At 39.9% G+C, this 17346-nt stretch overlaps 1 protein-coding gene across 5 annotated transcripts in view; it reads right to left on the bottom strand.

The window, feature by feature from the left end:
* galnt2 (UDP-N-acetyl-alpha-D-galactosamine:polypeptide N-acetylgalactosaminyltransferase 2) overlaps window positions 1-10694 on the bottom strand; it is a 105351-nt gene extending 94657 nt beyond the window's left edge. For 3 of the 5 annotated variants that reach the window (XM_036574403.1, XM_036574405.1, XM_036574406.1), the window contains exon 1: window positions 10408-10693. In XM_036574403.1, the coding sequence (XP_036430296.1) occupies window positions 10408-10503 (96 nt within the window). In that variant the 5' untranslated portion in view covers window positions 10504-10693. Of the gene's footprint in view, window positions 1-10407 lie in introns of all 5 variants that reach the window. The other 2 variants (XM_036574402.1, XM_036574404.1) reach the window with 1 other exon arrangement.
* Window positions 10695-17346: the final 6652 nt, after the last annotated feature.

Below are 17346 nucleotides of genomic sequence, written 5' to 3'. Positions count from 1 at the left end.
TGCCCCTGAAAAGACAGAAAAGGTTGAGCACTTGGGATCAGTGAGCCTCAAACACAGGATATATGTTCTGTATTAGAAGAGAAGTTCCACAAATGGAATCAAGTTTTCATGTCTGTTTGAGAACTAATCAGATTATTCATGACAATTGAGATTACACACTTCAGAGTATATGTGAAATCCATATGGACACTTAAATCTGTTATCTTAATTCAAACACGTTTGAACAGATGCGTTTGCAATCAACACAAAGCAGATGCTCAGGTCTCAAGAAATTTTCTGGTTAACACAGAGTGATTTAAATACAATATCTGAAAAATAAGAGCATAAAAAGGTGATAAACAAGCTGTTTTGAAAGCCAAGGTAGTATAATGCATCTTCTGATGCAATTAAAGCTCTTGGGCCCTGAATGGTAGATTAACACCATCGTAAACGTCACCACAAAACAAAAATGAACACTGATTTACAAGCATATGTTCCTGAGTCAATAGCAGTAAAAAAGATTCAGGTCTTGCCAAGCATGCCCTGAATTATCACAGCAGAACTAAAATCTCTAGAACTAAAATCTAGAATTTAACACCCTTAACGAACATGGTGCATATATGCAGACATCACTAATCTACTGCACACTCTACTAAGGGAGTGCTTTACAAAGATCCAGTTAGAATTAGATTTGACAACTACGCATTTCTTCTGAATTTCACAATATGCTACACTCCAGCTGACACTGGGTCTTCAGGCCAGTTCAGCGAAAAGCTCATCAGATGCTCAAGACACAAGCAAAATCCAAATTTGATGAAGACATCCTTGCCATGACTCAAGAACACACAAGCAGAAATATGTTTTTTTATTGTGCTGGATTATCTGGAGTATTGCCTCAGTACTTTGAGCAGCTTAGGCTAGATTTAGTCAAGCTGCCATTTGCACATAACATTTAAAAGACCTACGGAAAGCCTATGCAATACTGTTTAAAGGTTTCAGTAGAGAAACTGGAAAGTGGAGCATGGACTTTTAACATTTCATCAAATGCCACTCCTCAGCTGAAACATCCAGGGAGTAGCGCTGGAAGTAACAGGAATGATTGCTACAAATCCCCACAGAGACCTTTATCTAAGCAGATATTACAGCATTACATCCTTTGTTGCCAAGTATCTCAGTGAAAACAGTGAACCGGCTCAGGGAAAAAATCAGCCCAATGTTAATATGATTTATTCCTGAATATAAAAACATCCTTCATCATTTTTTAAACTAACAATTTTTTTTTCTAGTTACAAAAATAAGGGGTCAGAGTCTGATTTGTTGGGGCACTGTAAAATTAAAAATAGAATGCAATGATCTGCAAATCACTTAAACCATATTTTTAAAGGAAAATAATACAAAGACAACATATCAAATGTTGAAACTGAGAAACTTTGTTTTTTGAAAAATATATGCCCATTTCGAATTTGATGCCAACAACACGTTCCAAAAAAGTTGGGACGGGCATGTCACTCTGTAAGTGTTTGGGAACTTAGGAAACCAACTGCTGTAGTTTTGCAAGTGAAATAATTTCCCGTTCTTGTTTGATATAGGATTTCAGCTGCTCAACAGTTTGGGGGCTCATTTGTCGTATTTTTCATTTCATAATGCACCAAATGTTTTCAGTGGTGACAGGTCTGGACTTCAGGCAGGTCAGTTTAGCACTGGACTCTTTTAATAAGGAGCAATGCTGCTGTAATACATGCAGAATGTGGTTTGACATTGCCTTGCTGAAATAATCAAGGCACCCCCTGAAAAAGACGTCATCTGGATTGCAGCATATGTTGCCAAAACATGCATATATTGTTCAGTATTAATGGTGCCTTCACAAATGTGCAAGTCACCCATGCCATGTGAACTAATGGTCCCTTATACAGTCATAAATATGGCTTTTAAACTGTGCACTGATAACAAGCTGAGTGGTCTTTAGCCCGGAGGACGCGGCGTCCATGATTCCAAAAAATTTTTTACATGTTGATTCGTCGGACCACAGGACACTTTTCCACTTCTTCTCAGTCCATTTTAAATGAGCTTGGGCCCAGAGAAGGTGGCAGCATTTCTGGATCCTGTTAATAAATGTGTTTGTGTTTTACAGTTTTAACTTGCATTTGTGGATGCAGTGACAAACTGTTTCCACAGACAGTGGTTTTCAGAAGTTTTTCTGAGCCCATGCAGTGATTTCCACTGCCAAACCATGCCTGTTTCTAATGCAGTGCTCCCTGAGGGCCCAAAGATCATGGCCAACAAATACTGGTTTTTGGCCTTGTCCCTTGCATACAGAGATTTCTCCAGATTCTTTGAATCTTTTAATGTTATTATGAATCATAGATGATCAAAACCAAAAGTTCTTCGCTATTTTATGTTGAAAAATGTTATTCTTGAATTGTTGCACTATTTAATCGTGCAGTCTTTCACAGAGTGGTGAACCCCTCCTCATCTTTACTTCTGAAAGACTCTCTGGGATGCTTTTTTATACCCAAATCATGTTACTGACCTGTTGCCAATTAACCACCAGGTGTTTTTTTAGCATTACACAACTTTACCAGCCCCCATCCCAACTTTTGTGGAATGTGTTGCTGGCATCAAATTCAAAATGGGCATACAATTTTCAAAGACCAATAAAATCTCGGTGTCAACATCTGATATGTGTCTTTGTATTATTTTCAATTAAATATAGGGTTTAAATAATTTGCACTTCATTGCATTTTGCTTTTATTTGCATTTTGCACAACATCCCAACTTTTTTGGAAATGGGGTTCTATTATTTTAGTGTCTTTTCATCTATACTTCTGAAAATGCCCTTTAAACCTTAAGACAATATTAAAAGAAATCAATATTAAGTAGTGGCAGCATATTTGCAATGTTCCACTGTAAAAAGGAGCAAAGCTTCAGAGATGTCTATGAGCTAAAGAAATGCCTTTCTTGGTTTCTGTGTGGCTGTAGCAACACATGAATTACTCTCTGTCCAGATACCACGACAAGCCATACAGCCGGTCATGTGATCAGCCAGCTAATAAGCAGAAGTATAACCCTTGATTTCACAGAAAAGGAGGTGTACGCTCCTGTTACGGAAATGAAATGTTTGGCATTATTAGTCTTCAAAATGCATTGCAAATATAACTGAAGTGTACATAATCTCATTCCTGAAGGGGAGACGGTAGTGATTTCAATCCACATACTGTAAAAAATAAAGAAATGATACAGTAGGATCAGATTCCATCTCCAACCATGATTAAACTGTCAAACTGACAACCATGAATCCTACAGCTGGCAGGAAGGTTTCTGGCATGGCAACACTTTCAAACGATTCAAACGTGTTTGCTGTCATATCAAAACCTCGTCACCTCATCAAAGTCACCATTTCAGGGATATGAGGTTTCTGTTTCGACAGGGACAGTGTGTGTTTGCAGATTAGCACTGGGGCAGCAGTAGATGTGTTTCAACAATTCCTGATTCTACATGCTGGAACAGATCACACAAAGAAAGTCTTTTTATAGGGTTGTTTTGATTTACACTTATAAATCTATCTCGATACCTAGTCATCCAACATTTCTTCCAAAATCAAACGTATATGGATGCACCAATACAGGAACAGTGGAAACGTGAGCTAAGATACCAGTCAGATCTAAACATACCAATAGGAAACATCCCGACTATCAGTCTTGTCACCACCTATACTGCATTAACAGCTTCTACTCTTCTGAAAATGCTTTCCATTAGACGTTGGATGGCTGCTGCAAGGATTCAATTCCATTTCAGCCACAAGAAGCATTAGTGAGGTCGGCCATTGATGCTGGGTGATTAGGTCTGGCTCACAAACAGCACTCAAATTCATCCTAAAAGTGTTCAGGGAGGTTGGGGTCAGGGCTGTGTGCAAGCCAGTCAAGTCCTTCCTGTCCATTCTCAACAGCCATTTCTGTAAGGACCTGTGTTAATGCACTGGGGCATTGTCATGCCAAAATGGGAGAAGGCTTTTCCCAAACTTCTGCCACTAAACAGGAAGCACACTTCTCCAGACTGCCATTGTCTGCCACAGCATTAGGTATTGGAACTGGAGCTAGGGGGCACAATCCATGAAAACAGCCCCAGTGCTCCTCCAGTACCACTTTACTGTTGGCATTACGCAAGGCAGGTAGCATTCTTTAGCCAAAACCAGACTTGTCTATTGGGCTGCCAGCTAGCAAAGCATGATTCACAGCACTCTGCAGTCCCCATTTTGAGAGTCTGTGTGGTCTGCCACTTTGTTGTCCAGCTCCTGTTGCTCCTCGATGTCTCCACTTATCAACAATGTCATTTACAGTCGACCAGCTGCGGCAGTGCAGAAATTTGACAAACAGACTTGTTCGAAAGGGGGGCATCCCATGATGGTGCCACAATGAAAGTCACCGAGCTCTCCAGAGCATTCCTTTCTATTGCCAATGTTTTTTCTATGGAGGTACAGCTGTGCAGGCAATGTAAATCTGTGACAGCAATGGCTTCGCCTTAAACAGCCAAACGCAGTAATCAAAAGGTGTGCCTGGACACGTTTGGACATATAGTATACTTTATATGGCAGGACTTGCACACAAATGTATCTGCCAAATCAGGATGGGATGCTTCCAACACTCACACAGAGATGTAACTCATCATAAACTGTCCACTCAGCAAACACGCTAGCACAGAGGTCACGTCACACCTTAACCTTCTGCATACACACATCACATATAAAACTGCTTGTCTGACTATGGGCTTTTGATCTTTAAAGAAGTAAAAGCTTAGTCATAACTTCAATCGCGTTAATGCATTCAGCTCAGAGCTAAGAGAAACAGCGAGACCTGGGGAAGGTAATCTCTAAAGATCTCATAAACCCTGAACCAAACAGAGTCATCTCTTCTGCCGAAGGGCTTTTCCAGAAAGAAAGAGTTCACAGAAAAAAGTTCTCTGTAAAGATTTTTTATGGACAAGCATAAAATCAGACTCTTGTCAAAGGTCAGGACGTCAAAAGCCACACGCTCTCCATATGACTGCCTGTTTTTACCCATGATGAGAAGACATGCGTCAGACTTCTTTTACTGCACAGCCATCACTGAGAAAACATTAACAAGTCAGTTTATCTCTGGTAATTTAGTGTTGCTGGAGTGAATGAACTTCCAAGCAAAGGAGAGTAAAAGGTGAGGTACTTATAAGGAACTTATAAGGGATTACAAAGCAAAACTCCCAAAAAATTGTTAGAATTTCTCTCCATTTGATGCAGCATCTGTGCAGTTGTAAAGAGTAATGAAAAAAAAACAAGTGAGCCCCCTCTGATAACAAGTGAAGCCTACGAAAAACAATCCAATATGCTTAAAATGACACCATACTTTTATATAATTGGCTATATCGTTAACTCCATTTAAAACAGGCTTAAAAGAAACTGCAGGTAGATTCTGTGACTTACATGACTTCACAATTCGGACAAAATATCATATTGCACAGTCCTTAGTCACATACAGAACCTACCTGCTTCACACAATATGGGCAAAATATCATATTAGAATATATTACATTACATACATATGCCTTGCTATGTAAAATACACACTGGGGAACCCTTGATGTGACATGGTTACATGGTCTGCATTATTTTTGACCAAAATAATTTACATTTCTTGGATCATGTGAACCCCTTAATGCACCAAAACATCCACAAACCATCTGTGATTAGTCAGGGCGCATACTGCACATCGCATATATGCATACTGTAGCCTTTTACGATATCAGCATTACAAAGCCCAATACCGAGATAACAATAAATGACTCCACTGAATGTGACTCCACTGAATGTGACTCCACTGATAAAATTGTGTCATATATATGTAAAGCAAATGCATAGAAAGTTCCCTTCCAGGTGCATTCTGACATTAACAGAATTTGAACACAAGATTGAGAACCACACAGCTCCATCACTGTATTGCCAAATAAAGTAATCCGTCCAGCGGGGGCAGAACAATCTACCTGTCAATAATTGTGTTGTGGAGCGGATATCAGATCAAACACATTTCTCAGTGGAGATAAAAGCCACCTGACTGACCCCCATCCTGCCTGCATCCAGGGACAGGCACAACCTTCAAACTAATCTCATAGCATCTCATGGCAAACAGGGGAAATATTTGAGATCTGAGCTACCGACAGTGAGATCAGTGATGACTGGCTCCACACGGCACTCTGCCGCTCTTCTCCCAGGGCCTTCCCCTCCTCTCATCGTTCATGAGGACGTAGGAACTCATTTCCTACTGCCGAGACACAAGCTGCAACATCTGCTCGAAATCTATTGCATAACTGACACGGTTCGCATAGAGATACGCAACGACGTTAGCAAAGAGGACATGTAGCCCCTCACTAAACCGAACATTTCAGTGTGTGTAATTTTGGGATATAAATAGATCATCCCCAATGCAGTTAAGGAATACAAGCTGTGTGGAACAGCAGAGTCAATAGCCTGCATTCAGAGATCCAACACACATGAGCAAGCTACAGCTGAAGAGCAGCTGTTGAGCTGTTCACTCAGTCATCCATGCCACAGTACACAATGAGGCTTTCAGGACTGGTCAAGTTGCAACAGTTTTGCTTTACTTGCTGCTGTCTGATGGCAAGCACTGATGTAGGTATACAAAAGCATTCATTTCCTGCTTACAGGCTCAACGTATTTGCATATATTAGCTATGAATGGCACACATAAATGTCACACACAAACAAAAACTACTATAAACCTAAAGCAATTATGAGGATAACTACTGAAAAACTACTACTAATAAACGTATATTTTACAGATCCTGATATCTGCTAGTAAATACTAGTAGAAGCACACAAAGCCAGTTGGACGTGTAAAGCTTGCTAGAAAACCTTACTTGTCTTTCTAGTTTGACACTGGGCCTCATTTACCAATATCTACGTCAGACTCCTGACGTGTTCTTAAACTGCAGAATCGTTTGTGCCTTTGTGCTCTGTAGTGTGTAGATTCTATTCTTACCTAAGAACAAGTCCCACATAAGAAAACACTGGTGAATATGAAAATCGTCTCGTGGGTGGGTTTTAAGAAGACATTTTTCTTAAGAACTGTTGGTAAATGAGGCCCAACGTTTTTGTCACCATGACATTTCGTTACGTAGCCTATTACATTAACTTGCTGACTTGTACTTGTATATTTTGAGGCCTTTCAGTCCATATTATAAAACACCAAGTGTTTGTTTTTTGCAAAAGTATCACTAGCCAGGTTTTCATCCAACTGTCAAATTAAATTCAACTGAATAACAATTTTTGCAAAAATATTATGCAAATCAGATTGTGTTTCCATCAGCTCTGCACAAGAGAACAAGACTAAGTGTAAAAACATCTCTGAGAAATATGAAGCAAGATTTCTCTAAGGAGGAATGTTTAGCGTTGAGCAAGTTCTCATTGCTGTTTTTTTAAATGATATGGCTATAACCACAGGAGCTCAGAAACTGAACACACTGGTAAACATAATGGCTCAGGACAATTCATGTCCATTCATCAGATGGTCACTTTGTCTTTTTAGCATCTAATATCACATTTCTGTTTCTTTAAAAAAGTACATTTTAATTTCTTTATTAGTCCATTGAACCTGGTGACTAACACCAACAGAAAAGCACACTTCCCCTTACAGATTCAGCCGCATTCCTAGAAAAACTGACATTCTCAGCACTTCAACTAAAGCTTAATTATTGGTAAAAACGCACTCCCTGTACAACGGCATAAGCATGTTTGCTTATAAGGAACATTAACTAATAATGCACCACAATATCATCATTAAGTATGAGTCGAAAGCAATTTTACAGGCCTATTGTTCGAGCTCTAATGCACAGCAGCCCCTCAAAATCAAAGCACCTGGCTCCTTTTTCAGAGCGTCATCAGAAAACAAAGCCAAAATTTTGAACTCTTTCAACAACACTGTAACCCTCCTATTAGAGTTTGCCATCCATCCGTAGATTATAGCCCAGTCCATTTTACATCAGCATGACTGGACAACAAAAGACTTCAGTGTAATGTGTAACATGCTTCAAAGACAAAAATGAAGACCAAGGATCTTCCACAGGTTCTACGTAGCAGAGATTTATTTAATTGCCTAGAACTAATTAATCGCAGGCTCCTCTAACCGCAGAACCCTCTCTTCTTAATAAGCGTAGACAATAAGCAGCATAATTGATTGTATGGTGTCTCAGCAGTATAGCTTTTGTGATGATGTTGCCATCATGAATCCCAGCTTCGCACATTCACAGCACAACTTCAAACTGCATAGGCTAAACTGTGCCACCAGATCCAAGTCACATGTAAGAGTGAGCCATCAGCCATCCCTACTACTCGTTCCACAAGGGGAATACATCAGTTGTGTTTCCCGAGCATTACTCCACAGCTCAGATGTTACCGAAGTCATAGGACAACGCTGTCTACGCAAGGTTTGCACAGAAGCTGAAAAAACTGCTTATTAGCTAACTTCCAACAACATAAGTGTCAAAAAACAGGCACAAAAAACACAATTGTTGGCAACTCTCAAACAAACAAAAATAAGAATATTGTTGATATATGTGGAATATTTGAAACTTAAGAAAACATTTATGTGAAATGCTTCATTCTAGAGAAACTTATTTAGAACTGTTCTTAAAGGTGGTGATAGGAACCAGATGTCCAAAGTGTTTTTCCTCTAAAAGCTACCACACAAAAAGTCGTTACACAAAATGGTCCTGAATACGCTGTGAGACACTGTTTTACAGTAGTTCTGAGATAAGCTTTTGGTCTAATGTATGTTTATTCAGGGTGGAGGTGGGCGATGTGGGAAAGATCTAACGTCACGATACTTCAAGAAATTTTCACGACACACAGTAGGTCATAATATTTATTTTTACAGACATCTGATCAGTTGGAACTGAGAAGAAAGAACCAGTAGTGCTACGTTTTAAAAATACTATCAAAAACTGTGAACACAAGAATTTTTATTTAATATTTTGCATACTTCTCTGCGCTAAATCCAGTTAAACGGGACTAATTTTGCTCTCTTCATAAAGAAACACACAGTTGGTCAGTGTTATACAAAGTATTGACTATGTTCAGAAGAGCAGACTGTATTGTGACATAATTTATCGCAATGACGATACATACTGTTGTATCGCCCAGCCCTAGTAGAGACAGACATGCAAGCAAAATTGTACCCAAAGAAAGCTTATTTTCAGGTTTACACTATTTGACAATTATCAACATTACACAGAAATCTGAGCAGCTATATAGGATATAGCTGCATTGTACACATCATGTACCCTGGTTCCACTACCACTGTAAAGAAATCAGTCTGTAAGTTTCCCTACAATGAACCACTTCACATTAAACCACTCCGAGTGACTTTGTTTACACGCAGCAAACGTGAAAAATCCTGAATTCCTACTTAAACCAACACCATCCTGCAGTAATAATATCTCTCAAGAGAACCTGGACATTAAGAGTGTGTATTTTACTCTATGCCGTGACCCAAATCGTGGCTAAGAGGTCCTCCAGCGAGGAGTGTCGAATAGCTACCAAAGTTTCACACAAATCCTCAACACGATGCCCATCCAGTCACGCCTGTCCACTGGAGACACCGCTAGGTAAGGATGAGGTGGACGAAGGAGAAACGTCTAAATCGTGTGCAGCTCCAGCAGAGCGTGCAGTGCAGCAGGCAGAGAGCTGTGAGGAGATTCGGTGAAACTGCTCTGTCCTCTATACCGCACAGTTCATACCATCATTTTAAAGCTCTTTGTTTTGCAGAATAGACGTAGCTGCACTGACTCTAATGCAGAAAGAACATTCTAGCGTTAACAGAGAACGTCAACTTCGTTCCGTGATCTAGAACAGGGCACGGAGCGCTGGACGGTTATTTTAACAAGTGAGGCTCGGCACTACTTTGTAGCTTTGTTAGCACATTCGCCGGTAAAACCGCGAAGACTGCAGCAGTCACGGAGCTCTGCTCCCAAACCAAACATCGTTTTATCACCGTAACGTTTAAAGTCGACTTTTTGAGGCCAGAGTTGTCTTTTACCAGACGTTAAATTACAGCAAAGGGTGCTTTATAATGTGAGTAGTGTGTACTCGGCTAGCGAGAGCGGCTAGCCGTTTCCCCCAGCACACACGATTCAATCACAGCGGAGCTTGAAAGCGCTCCGGCGATAATACTATCAGTGCTGAGGGCAAATACACACCGATAAAAGAGTCTGGCACATTCTTCTGTTCAGCAGCCCCTCTCTGTGTGTGAAGTGTTGGCTCCATTTAACAGTTTCTGGCTAAAACAGCCGCGCTGGAGAGGTTTACAACAACAACAGCGTGCCTTCTTCAACAGTGGGTTAACCTACACTGATCATCGTTAGCAAGAGCAACCAGCTCAGAGTCCTACCTTTCGATTTAGCGTTGTTCCCGAATAGAAATAATATGCTATTCCGAGCACCCAGAGCACGGCGAAACACAGTAATATCCTCGATTTCCTCCGCATCGCTGTGATTTGTGTTCCGTGGACGTGCTATTCTCAGTGGCTGGCTTCTGCCTTCGTTCGTGTAAAGCCACTGATGTCCAGGCTGAGAGTGTGTGAATGTGTGTGTGTGCGTGTTTCGCCGTAGCTACAGCGCTGGAGAGAGAGGAGAAAAGCTCTGCCACTAGTTGGGCAGAAGAAGCAGGAAACGGCCAACATCACCGGGTTAGAGGGGAAAGGGGAGCCGACTTTAGTCCAATCACACTCGGCAGAGACGCCGGCGGAGGAGGGCGGGGGTGGGCACAGCTATACCGAGCCTGGACCTCCGCAACACGGACTGCACAGCCTTTGTTGGCCGCGTAAGCGTAAACCTCGTCCGCACAGACCTGGTCCCGACTCGGCGTGTCTGTTAATCACACGAAAGGCTTTAGATTCGTAAGCGTGAACGATTAAAGGTTAAGGAGAACGAAAGGACCATGAGTAAACTTTATCAAATTAAAAATAAAGCCGAAGTCACACGTTTTTTATCTCATACGATTAGAGCATTTCGCTCTCTATGAAATTTAATGTGACTTGTAAATTCCGCTTTCGATTCGCCATCTTCTCCATGCACATCAATCACGGGTTATTTTGTGCAGTGTGAAAATAGAGCCTCGTTTTTGGCTGAATGAACTCCAGGCTCTGCTTTCTGCCTTTAAAATGACTTGATAAATACTCTGAACGTTGCTCAAATGCACATGGAAGTGTTCCAGCTCAGTTCTACTAAATTTAACAGCTATTTTAATATGCAAAGACAACGCATTTCTGTGCTCTTTGCAAATGCTTGTTTTTTCCAGACCCTACTGACAAGCCTGAGATGAGTTAACAAGTTCAAGATGCTAAACTACTGCAATTTTAAATAATGATAAACCCACCTCACGAACTGTCATAAATCAAAAATCTAAATCAGTACTGTGAACTGCTGAACACCCAGAACTCCCCCTAGAGTTTCAGACGGACAACAATAAGCAATGGAGAGTTTGGCTGATTGCCTGCCATTGGATTGTTATTTAGGAATAAAATTCCCAAACATATATATTCATCTTTGTTGATGAGTCATATTGTGAGTGTGTATGGTGTATAATACAGTAGTGAAGAAGTGCTTTGTTTTTTTCTTCTCCACACTTTTCTTTTTCTGTCCTGCTTTAAAGCAATCGGTAACCCGGCCTTTCTGTTCTCAGGGCTTAAACCTGCTTTGCACCTTGTGATAAACCCTCTGGGGTGTGTGATGTTTGACTAATATGACCTTCACTGGCATTGACACATGTTGAGAGGCAACAACAACAGACTCCAGATACAAATCCACATCTATTATCAAAGCTAGACCTTCCTTTAGTTATCTTGTGTATAAACTAATGATGATGCAGTAACAGTTGAGTAGCCGTTTGTCCAGTTAGCAATGAGGAATCCTCAGGTCCTTGTAGGCCTTCAGAGGCATAATGATTTCTGTAATATATATATGGATCCTCACATACAAAAATTACTTTAAACTAATAAAAAAAGACAATGTAGTTTGCTGGTTTAATTGCTATTGTTATGTCTCAAACAAGTTGATGCCCTCAAGGCATGCCAGCCCACACACTAGCATCTATCTATCACCCAAATGTTTACAATAGACTGCCTATTTAAGATTTTAGAAAAATAAATAATGAATATATTACGTTGCAGGTTGTAAAGGATCAGTCTGAAAACAGTTACCGTGGGTGCATTATACATCATATGTCAGGGCTGTCTGTGTTGATGGAAGTGTGTTGGTGTGTTGTTAAGGAATTGGATCTTTCTGAGTCACGGGACAATCGTGTCATTATCTATATGAAGGGCCCAATACAGATTTTAGGTGCACCAGTTGCTGTGGACCTCCATGCATCATTGGGCATCAGTGAAGTTGTGCCCCCTGCAACTCCCCCCTCGGTAGTTACGCCACTGGTTCCACAAAGAGAGGAGAACAATTAAAAAATGTGTGATTCTAATATGATTCATTAAGTATAGATGAAAATACCCTTGAATCAAAGTTGGCATTCTATACCTTAACATCATAGACTAAAAACAATGAACAATAAAAATACATGTATATGTCCAAACATTTGTAGACACAAATCAAGAGTGTTAACAAGGCCTCTACTCTTCTGGGAAGGCTTTACGCTAGATGTTGGAACATTGATTGCATTCAGCCACAAGAGCATTAGTGAGGTCAGGTACTGATATTGGATGATTAGTTCTGGATCACAAACGCCACTCATGCTCATCCCAGTGGTATTCAATGGTGCTGCATCACTCCAGAGAATGCAGTGCAACTGCTTGGCAGCCCAATGCTGGGGGGCTTTATACCACTTTAGCTGACTTTTTGTATTGAGCTTGCTGACCTTGGCCTCTGATCCATATTGTCACTGTCCAAAAAAAAAAGTATGTTAATTTTTGCCAAATTTTCTACATCATTTAAACATGGCAGCTGACATTAATATTGTTTCATGATGAAAAGACCATTAGACATGCTACGAAATAACGTGGAATAAAATCTCTTCACATTAACTTATGTTAAACATAAAGAATGTTTTTACATTCTGCTATAAAGTTACTATTTTGGACATACTTTTTTTTGACAGCGACGGTGTATGTTATTTTGTTATCTTTTTAAAAGGGCATTTTAATGCATATTACAAACAATCCAAAACAGTGCAAAAACAAATAATTGAAATAGATTAAAATACACATTAAATATAGTCAGCAGTGGTTAGATTGGATTGTATGTTGTCCTTTATTAATAATTTACTTGGCTTGTATGGACAAAAACATTTTTTTTTTTTTTATTCCTTCTACGTCTGTCATCTCACTTTCTTCATGAACAAGGCAATCACAGCTTTTATATAATATCTCTGCAATCAAGCTGTGTTCATTTGGGGATGCTTGCCTGGGTACAATGCCAGGCCATAGTCTTTTGATGTTCACACTTGGCTACAGGCTGTAAAAACTGTCAGATTTGCCTTCATTACACAATTACGTCTCATTTTGAAGATCATATTCAGCAGTGTTCTCCGATTCACCGCCATTGTCACTGTGACGGCTGATGATCCTAAACTGATGCTGCACACTATAGACATGATGAGGTCTGAAGATGAGATGTGACAGTGGGTGCAATAAAGACTTGTAAGGTAATCTCCTTTCAGAAAATTCAAAATTGTACTTAAGGTGCAATTATGGAAGTCATGCAATGATGGTGGGCTATTAACTGCTGCCTAACCACAAAAAGGAAGGACTCGTGTGGAAAAAACAACGTACTACAGTCTGCCAAAAGGGAACCAAAACCTCTCGTTTTCACAAAAAAGTATATATGTGTTGGGCCAGAATACAACCTTAAATAGCTTCTCATGGTACTGGATGTGCTTAGCATTTCATGAGTACATGTTTCTTTTGTTTGTTTATATGCTATAGACAAAGTCCACATACTAATATGTTGCCCGAACAAACATGATTGTTGCATAGTTAATTTGTATCATGTACATTTATGACAATTGTATATGTATCAGAGAAAGGCCTACCAATGAGGTTATAATAAATGCTGAAATATACGAAAGATTCCCATTGTCCCATTGTCTTTCATGTTTTTTTTTGTTTTCAGATATTGTTTAACTGGACTGCTTATTTCTAGGTAGTATTACAGCCCTGCAAGAAAACCAGCATATATTGTGTTTCAGATGCTGCTGGTCAGTCAACCAGGCCATGCAGCACCAGACCAGCATAAGCCAGCTTAGACCAGCATGGAATTCATACTGGTGTGTGCTCTTTTTTCAGCAGGAAGTACAAATGTAGAGCTGGAGGGATTTTGTACCTATTTTGATTACATTCTTCACAGCAGGAAATCTCAAAATATTATAAGCAATGGTAAGACTATTACCCTGCTTTATTGTGCATGGCTCAGGAAATGTTATGGCCAGGGCTCCAGGCTGTCCTGTTATGCATGGGACAACGTTTAAACTGCTTTGGGATGCTTCAGAGATGATTAAGTTGCGTACATAAACTTAACACTTAATGTCTGTAAAACATAGCCATAAAATCATGAATGTGATGGCCATTAATGTCCACTCTAAGTGTAGTAATGTTTAGTCCAGAAACTTTCTATGTAATATTTCTATTTCTATGTAATATTAGCATCAAGCTAACAATTATGTCCGTTCACATTTTTTTAGCATGCGCTGCCTTAAACATAGACAATTAAAGTCAAAACAGACTTTTATATAACAAATATTAGACATTTATATAAGATTGTCCTGCTGTATTTGTTGGAGTTTCACAGTCTCTCTAGAATCTTCTCACATATGACAGTAGAGACTAGTCGAGATTAGCTGTGTTAATGATCTCATAGCGCCCTTCCAGACTCGAATTATGTTCTAGGGCACAATGAAAATCTTGCATTGTTCTTATTCTACCTAAATGATGATAATTGTTTATAATTACTGTTTATTAGTTATTTCTGATGCCCATTACAATGCACATTGGTCCTGAAAAAGGCAATGTTCCAGTATTAATACAAAATAATTGTATATGTAATACATAATAAGAGCATAAGAGTTGATATAGCTTTGCTAATGCAGTTCATTACAAGGAATAAAATGGTTTTTAAACTTTAAATATATAGTAACAGAGCTTTTGATACATGTACATTCATAAATACTGTATACACATAAATGTATTGATGTACCATAGATGTGTTTGTATTCACTGTGTGTCTGAGTCTATATGGATACGTGTGTGTGCTGGGCATGTATGCTGTGTATTGCTAGCTGACATTTGTCATTTTTGAGAATCAATATAATATATGCATTTTGGGAATTAATATTTGGTCAGTCAGTGTTCACTTTGGGGCGGCTGACATATTTTTTGGGACGGTTCTGAAAAAAGTTAGAGGCCCTGTTATGGCTCAATCTCAGAACAAAAATACTGCTCTTAATTTTTTTAGAAGGTAATTTAGAGCTTAATTATTGTTTCATGAACATGTTTCATGTTTGTAAACATGAAAAAGATCTATTTATTAAATACATTACAATAATGGTGCCAATTTGTCTTACTTTGATTAAGTGTTCTTTGACAGGTAGGTCTTTTGTTATCGGTCATCAAGCAGGTTTCATCTAGGACCATATGGAAACTATCTTTGCCTCAATCTTATTTTAGTTGTAAAGTCAATATCATTCATGATTTCCACAGCACTGTTTCATGTTCCACAGATTATGAATGAAAGGACATAGTTTGGGCCTTTGCCCTCTATTTTAAGCTGTTGCAATGGGATCTTGACCTGTACCGTCCTCGCTGTGCCCTGTCCTGCTAAGTAAACGCTGCTGCTGAAACTCTTAGCTAGGCTCTGTAACTTGGCCTACTCTCAAAAAATCTGCAGAGCATCTTCTACTCAAGATGTGTAATATTTGTAAAATCTCAGTATCTACCTTACTTTACAAACATTTTTCCAGCCTACTTATCAGCTAAGAAACATGCCGTTGGGTTGTAGACTGAGGAGAATGCGTATAGATACAGAAGCCTCTCAAAAGGAGATTCAGAGTAAAATGAACGCAGTTCTTCAGTAAGCTCTTTTCTTTCCTGACCGCTTATCAGCTTACAAGGAAGAAACTGTGCCATGAAAAGGAGAATCAAGAAACCTGCAGGCAGCAGCTTGTTTTTGCACCGATTCTGTCAAAGCTTGTCTGCGGACATGGTGATGACGAGAAAGACTTTTCTTCATGCTGTGGCTTTCAGTTTTTCTCCCATTGTTCTTCATATTTGCTGTGGGTTTGTGCTGTTAAGAGAGAAGTATAACAAGCGTATTACTGCTCGAGGCCATACAGATGACCCGAGCATCAAGTAGACACTAAATAAAGCAAAGTGAAGCCGAGCTGTTTCATTTGAAACATCTGGAATCCCGTTAGGCTGGAGAGATAATGTTGGTGCATATAGAATGCATCGCATAGTGCGTACAGACAGCCTTACATACCAGCCTCGCACAGCTGCCTGAATACTCATCTTGCACCAAACCACTGAATCCTTGAGTCATCTTAACAAGCTCATCTCACCGATGTGGGTGGATACAGACAACACGGAAAAACACGTGAAGAAAGCCCTGGCACTTGTGTCTGCATTCTTTCAGACATACGCTAAACTATGACAGCTGCTGAGGCCCATTGAGGAGTTGCTGGTTGACAGATGAACTATGTCAGGTGTTGTTGCCTGAGGCTGTGAAGGATCCAAGAATCCGGATACCTGCAGGCTTTTTCTGAAGAAGATGCAGAATCATCTCTCTTATGTGGAGAAGTTGAGGAAATATTTTGTTCTGTTCTCTGTGAGCCGAGGTCTCCAAGCAGTTTGACAACAGCAATCCTGGTGTCTGTTGTCAGGGAAGCTGAGGGTCTGGTGGAGGAGATGCTTAGGTTTCTTATGGTCCTGCTGCTGTTGGTTACTGTGCCTTGAGGAGTGCGTAATCACAGACGGCCTCAAAGGAGAGAAGATTCGGCAGGTGAAGACATGTCTGACCATTCCAGTCAAGCATGTCAATCCTTTTCTCTTTTTCAGTGGAGCTAGAGTTGTACTAACTGGCTCTGGAATCCAAGTAGTCCAAGTAAATCTAAGCCAGAGCCAGTCCGGCCTAAAACTCACTACGCACGTTGCATAGGGCCCCACAAATTACGCAAGGGCCCCGCCTTCCCCTCATGTAAAAGCTGCTTATTATTTACAACATTGATGAGAGGATGAAGTGTAACTATCCATCTCTATCCATGAAGTGTAACTATCCATCTCACAAACAAAGAAAAAAATAACACCATGAGAGTGAATTTTAGGAACAAGTTA

This window comes from Colossoma macropomum, unplaced genomic scaffold, assembly GCF_904425465.1.
Source record: "Colossoma macropomum unplaced genomic scaffold, Colossoma_macropomum, whole genome shotgun sequence".
NCBI classification, from domain to species: Eukaryota; Metazoa; Chordata; class Actinopteri; order Characiformes; family Serrasalmidae; genus Colossoma; species Colossoma macropomum.
Note: the sequence above shows the minus strand (reverse complement) of the source record. Positions and strands in the feature narration are given on the sequence as shown.